The following is a 7119-nucleotide window of genomic DNA, read 5'->3' as shown; positions in this document are numbered from 1 at the left end:
GTTAGGTATACATGCAGGTAAATATAATACAACACTTTCTAACACTATTTGCTCTGTTTAACACCTTAAATATGCATCACCCATCTAGCTAGCTATTTGTAGCTAGCTAGTCTAGCGTTATCTAAACAATTGCCAGCTGCATCGCATTCACATTTTTTTTTTTACTTGAAATATTTGTTCAAACTAACTATCCTATCTATCTATCTATCTATCTATCTATCTATCTATCTATCTATCTATCTATCTATCTATCTATCTATCTATCTATCTATCTATCTATCTATCTATCTATCTATCTATCTATCTATCTATCTATCTATCTATCTATCTATTCATTTCTGATGATCTATTGATCTAATCCATGACGTCTTGACGGCTGTGTTGCAAGCTAAATGCAAAAAAAAAAAGTAAACAAATTGTTTGGACCAATGAGAGTAGAGCTACTGACGTCACACACACATGGCCATATACGGCATTGCGTTGGCAGCCATGTTGGATCTTCTATCCGGTGATCTCCCTGGAACCGGGACCACGTTATACCTTCGGCATAGAGCAGTATATAATATTTACATTTACATTTTAGTCATTTAGCAGACGCTCTTATCCAGAGCGGCTTACAGTTAGTGAGTGCATACATTTTCATACATACATGTATAATAGATATATCTATATCATAGAGCCTAATCGTATTTACAGTTTTTACAAGTTTGTTATTACGTTTGTTAAAGTTCAATTTCTGCAACAACAAAAAAACTTTGATAAAATAAAAAACTATTACGTTCAAATGCCTCTCATGTGAAGAGGTGATGTGCGACATACGCTTAGCTTCCTGAAACGGGTCACATTGTCACTTCAACGCTTTAATCTCATGGTAAAACTAATCTACACTGTGGAAAACAAAGAAAATAAGGTTGGAGTCACGTGGTGGTGGTTAGTGTCATACTATTGGTTAGACAGTTTCCCCTTTAATGAGGTTGACAGTTAAAACTGTCTCTTACATTAGGCTGAGTCACACAGAGGCTCCAGCGGTGAAGTGAGGAGACACAAACCTACAACTGAGATAACAGCAGACGTTACAACCGTAGAAGTTACAACAGAAGAAGTTACAACAGTAGAAGTTACTGCATTTGAGCACAAGTCTGTAAAGATGTCAGAGGCAAACTATGACAACAGAGATGGATTTAAAGGCAAAACACCTAATGAAATAAAGACCATGGATATTGATGATTGTATATACAGCAACGAAACACCCATCAAGCCCTGCAGGAAGGATGGAGTTGGTGATCAACCATCAGGTAACAGTTTATCCTGGTATAGTGCTTGATACTGACACATACCCCAATACTGACACATACCCCAACACACACACACACACACACACACACACACACACACACACACACACACACACGCACACACACACACACACACACACACACACACACACTGTTGCTACTGTCTATTATCTATCCTGTTGCCTAGTTACTTGACCCTTACCTCCATGTACAGTTCTTTCAGAAAGTAACGTTAGTGTCATGTCTCCTCCATTTTGCTCGTATTAAGCACACGTTTTGAAATCAGCAAGGGATTCCTGCATAGCTTTAAAATCTGACCGTAGTTTTGACACAGCCAGATCACCAGTCGGGGCCACAGCATACATAGTAGTATCCTCTGTCACGTCTCCTCCCGTTGCTCCCCTCCGGCGCTCTGATTCGCAGGTCTACTGAGCCACCGGTCTGAGCGCACCACCTCGGCAAACACAGGAATGGAAACCCAACGCACCCTAAACACCTCCAGCGCACCTGCACCTCATCATCTCATCACCACCCCTATATAGCCCTGGGCTGTTCAGTGTTGTGTTGTGTGTGATTGTTAGTGTCATGTCTTGTACTCCCTCGTTGTTGTTCTCTTGCTCAGTGTTAAAGTAAACCTTTACATTGTTGATTCCTGCGTCCTGCCTCTTCGTATCCTCAGTACTGCTTGCTACATAAATAGATCCGCTAGCCTATTAGCGACGTTATGACTGACTTGTGATCATTGCCCTTGCTAGTTTGATTGTATTGACATACCCAGCCTTAGTTATATTTATTCGTTTTGTCCAGAATATTGAAACGGTGCATCTTGAATGTAGTCAGCAAACAATATACCAGGCCAGCTGTGATTTACAACCAGATAGCAATATTTTTTTTGGTGCCCAAAAGTTCCCAAACGGCCCACCCCAGTGAAGGAAAGCCACCCTGTGTGAATATATTTCACGTGCTTTACGATTGTGTTGTCTACTTTGTGAATGATTTCTCTATTGTACTACATAATTGATAAGTCGCATACCTCCATGATACGCATCAGTAGGGATTAAAAGTGAGTATACCACTGAAACAAAAGTGGGCGTATCCCCTCCACTACACCACTGGCCCTTTGTGTTTTACAAAAAGTCTCTTACATGAGTGGTTACGGTTGCTGTCCTTTAAGAATCACGAACCTGTCACAAACTGAAGGCCTATAGGTTTGCGCAAACATTGTCTGTAATAGATAAGGCTGTTAAGATATTAATGTATCAAGAAAGGAGTGTATATATTTGGCCTGGCGAAGCGGTTTTATGCTGATCTCAGGAAGAAAAGTACGAGTCCTCACTGTCCAAGACAGAGCCAAGACCAAAAGTACAAATGTATCCAACATCGAGCCAAGCACGAGACACTGTGTTGTCTCGAGACCGGATGAGTACTACAACACTGGAATTCAAAATGGACAAAATCTAACCACATTTGACAGATGAAAAGAATAAATGGGCAGATATTGTACAATCCAGGTGTGTAAAAGCTCTTAGAGACTTACCCAGAGACTCACAGCTGTAATCGCTGCCAAAGGTGATTCTAACATGTATTGACTCAGGGGTGTGAATACATATGTAAATTAGATATTTCATTTTCAATACATTTGCAAAAATGTCTTACATGTTTGCACTGCGTCTTTGTGTTTTTTCCTCGGTGCTTCAAAGAGCAAATGGACACAAAAGTAGACTCAAATACAACGCTGATTACACCACCCTGGTCTTTGTGGTTGAATCTGTGTACTGTGCCAGTACTCATTTTGGGTGCCTGAACTCTGCAATATGTTTAAGCCAGTGTTCTATAAGAGGTTCTGGAACTCAAGCAGTATAAAGTGTGAGGTGCTGGAACTCAGTTCTGGTGTTCTGTCCCATGTCAAGTTTGTGTTTTTTCCTCGGTGCTTCAAAGAGCAAATGGACACAAAAGTAGACTCAAATACAACGCTGATAAAGAGCAAGTTCTTATGGTAATAATTTGTGCTTCAGTGTTTTATCAGTGGTGGAAGAGATACTCTGGAGCTGCTGCAGTGAGTCTGGGTCTGCTGTGTGTTCTCCTATTGGCTGGGATCATAGGCCTGTTGCTCTACCGTGAGTTTGATATGTTCTCAATCAAACTTTCTTAATCATCAGTGGTGTAATGATCAGGGATCAATTCCATTTCAACTCCATTCAATTCAATTCAGAAAGTACACCAAATTCCAATTCCAATTCCACATTGTCCTCATTGAAAAATATTGAAGAGAATTGGACTTGGAAATTGGAATTGTACTGCAAATTGGAATTGTACCAGTGTACTTCCTGAATAGACTGGAATTGAAATGCAATTGAACCCAACCCTGGTAATGATAGATTAACTTTTCAACTGTTACCTTGGTCGTTGATGGTATTATTTCACAGAGCGAAACCAATTAACCAGATCCAACACCCTGACCAAAGAGAGAGACCAGTTACAGACCAGCGGCAACAACCTGACTGAAGAGAGAGACCAGCTACAGACCAGCAACAACACCCTGACCAAAGAGAGAGACCAGCTACAGACCAGATACAACACCCTGACCAAAGAGAGAGACCAGCTACAGACCAGAAACAACACCCTGACTACAGAGAGAGACCAAATACAGACCAGAAACAACACCCTGACCAAAGAGAGAGACCAGTTACAGACCAGCTACAACACCCTGACCAAAGAGAGAGACCAGCTACAGACCAGTTACAACACCCTGACCAAAGAGAGAGACCAGCTACAGACCAGAAACAACACCCTGACTACAGAGAGAGACCAGCTACAGACCAGAAACAACACCCTGACCAAAGAGAGAGACCAGTTACAGACCAGCTACAACACCCTGACCAAAGAGAGAGACCAGCTACAGACCAGTTACAACACCCTGACCAAAGAGAGAGACCAGTTACAGACCAGCTACAACACCCTGACCAAAGAGAGAAACCAGCTACAGACCAGATACAACACCCTGACTACAGAGAGAGACCAGATACAGACCAGTTACAATACTCTGACTAAAGAGAGAGACCAGATACAGACCAGATACAACACCCTGACCAAAGAGAGAGACCAGCTACAGAAAGAGACAGAACGTCTGAAACAATCTTTGGTTGAGAAAGGTGAGTAAAATTGTCTAATGACTGTTCTGTTTGACAGTCTTTGTATCAGTTCACATGCCACTTACAAACAGGCAATTCAACTTACATTAAAGGAAAAATCTATGACTTCCAAACCGACCATTAGTTAGTGCCCTGTCTTCCTCAAGTGTTTGATTGAGACTTAATTCAACGTGATATTAAGATGACTAAAGCGAGACATTTTCAACTTAAAGAGTGTCCTCAAGGATGGAAGAACTTTGGTAGCCGTTGTTACTACATCTCTACTAAGAAGAACACCTGGGAGAAGAGCAGACAGTACTGCAGAGATAACGGAGCAGACCTGGTGATCATCAACAGCCAAGACAAACAGGTGTGTGTGTGTGTGTGTGTGTGTGTGTGTGTGTGTGTGTGTGTGTGTGTGTGTGTGTGTGTGTGTGTGTGTGTGTGTGTGTGTGTGTGTGTGTGTGTGTGTGTGTGTGTGTGTGTGTGTGTGTGTGTGTGTGTGTGTGTGGAAGAGAGCGATACAGAGAGAGAGAGAGAGAGAGAGAGAGAGAGAGGTAATGGCTAAGTATTAATAATGTTGTCTCTCTCCCACAACTACAGACATTTGTCAATTGGTTATGTGGAGTAAAGGACTATGTCTGGATTGGTCTGACTGACTCTGTTACTGAGGGGACCTGGAAATGGGTGGACGACACACCACTGACCATAACGTAAGACATTTAATGAGTTCTGTGTTACCATGAAATCACTGTCTGGAGTAGTAGGCTCTGAGAATGGACAGCCTGATTCTATGTGTTGTTTCTACTACAGGTACTGGAACAGTGGACAGCCTGATTCTATGTGTTGTTTCTTCTACAGGTACTGGAACAGTGGACAGCCTGATTCTATGTGTTGTTTCTTCTACAGGTACTGGAACAGTGGACAGCTTGATTCTATGTGTTGTTTCTTCTACAGGTACTGGAACAGTGGACAGCCTGATTATATGTGTTGTTTCTTCTACAGGTATTGGAACAGTGGAGAGCCTGATTCTATGTGTTGTTTCTTCTACAGGTACAGGAACAGTGGACAGCCTGATTCTATGTGTTGTTTCTTCTACAGGTATTGGAACAGTGGACAGCCTGATTCTATATGTTTCTTCTACAGGTATTGGAACAGTGGACAGCCTGATTCTATGTGTTGTTTCTTCTACAGGTACTGGAACAGTGGACAGCTTGATTCTATGTGTTGTTTCTTCTACAGGTATTGGAACAGTGGACAGCCTGATTCTATGTGTTGTTTCTTCTACAGGTATTGGAACAGTGGACAGCCTGATTCTATGTGTTGTTTCTTCTACAGGTATTGGAACAGTGGACAGCCTGATTCTATGTGTTGTTTCTTCTACAGGTATTGGAACAGTGGACAGCCTTTTCTATGTGTTGTTTCTTCTACAGGTATTGGAACAGTGGACAGCCTGATTCTATGTGTTGTTTCCTCTAAAGGTATTGGAACAGTGGACAGCCTGATTCTATGTGTTGTTTCTTCTACAGGTATTGGAACAGTGGACATCCTGATTCTATGTGTTGTTTCTTCTACAGGTATTGGAACAGTGGACAGCCTGATTCTATGTGTTGTTTCCTCTACAGGTATTGGAACAGTGGACAGCCTGATTCTATGTGTTGTTTCTTCTACAGGTACAGGAACAGTGGACAGCCTGATTCTATGTCTTGTTTCTTCTACAGGTATTGGAACAGTGGAGAGCCTGATTCTATGTGTTGTTTCTTCTACAGGTACTGGAACAGTGGACAGCCTGATTCTATGTGTTGTTTCTTCTACAGGTGTTGGAACAGTGGACAGCCTGATTCTATGTGTTGTTTCTTCTACAGGTACTGGAACAGTGGACAGCCTGATTCTATGTGTTGTTTCTTCTACAGGTACTGGTACAGTGGACAGCCTGATTCTATGTGTTGTTTCTTCTACAGGTATTGGAACAGTGGACAGCCTGATTCTATGTGTTGTTTCTTCTACAGGTATTGGAACAGTGGACAGCCTGATTCTATGTGTTGTTTCTTCTACAGGTACTGGAACAGTGGACAGCCTGATTCTATGTGTTGTTTCTTCTACAGGTACTGGTACAGTGGACAGCCTGATTCTATGTGTTGTTTCTTCTACAGGTATTGGAACAGTGGACAGCCTGATTCTATGTGTTGTTTCTTCTACAGGTATTGGAACAGTGGACAGCCTGATTCTATGTGTTGTTTCTTCTACAGGTACTGGAACAGTGGACAGCCTGATTCTATGTGTTGTTTCTTCTACAGGTACTGGTACAGTGGAGATCCTAATGTTGGTGTGTACGAGAACTGTGCGTATTTCTACTCCCAGTCATCAGACTCAGGAGAATGGTTGGACTATGACTGTTCCTATCAATACAGATGGATCTGTGAGAAATAGGATTCTCTGTACTGCTAGAGACCATTTCAGACAGATGTTTTAAATCCTTAAACCCAGACTTGTACCAAACACCCTTTCCACCGAATAGCAGGCAGGCAAAACAAAATAGTGATTGATTTGCATCACTTGCAGTTAGCCAGTGATTCCTTCCAAACCGCTGAATGTTGAATTTGTGATTTCTGACTTGTTGTGTAATGTGTATGTCCAATGGTGATGAACACCAATACCTTTAACTATAGTTTATCTTCATCTGACAGGGATTG

At 41.8% G+C, this 7119-nt stretch overlaps 1 protein-coding gene across 1 annotated transcript; it reads left to right on the top strand.

Annotated features, from left to right (window-relative positions):
- The first annotated feature begins 1139 nt into the window (after positions 1-1139).
- LOC311119724 (uncharacterized protein) lies at positions 1140-6907 on the top strand. Its single transcript, XM_084194386.1, has 6 exons — positions 1140-1295; positions 3311-3412; positions 3722-4447; positions 4660-4796; positions 5030-5139; positions 6724-6907. Exons 1-6 carry the CDS (start codon positions 1148-1150, stop codon positions 6854-6856), a joined length of 1356 nt encoding a protein of 451 aa, XP_084050512.1. The 5' UTR covers positions 1140-1147; the 3' UTR covers positions 6857-6907.
- The last annotated feature ends 212 nt before the right edge of the window (positions 6908-7119 follow it).

This window comes from Coregonus lavaretus (assembly GCF_964263955.1).
Source record: "Coregonus lavaretus genome assembly, contig: HAP1_SCAFFOLD_336, whole genome shotgun sequence".
Lineage (NCBI taxonomy): Eukaryota > Metazoa > Chordata > Actinopteri > Salmoniformes > Salmonidae > Coregonus > Coregonus lavaretus.
Note: the sequence above shows the minus strand (reverse complement) of the source record. Positions and strands in the feature narration are given on the sequence as shown.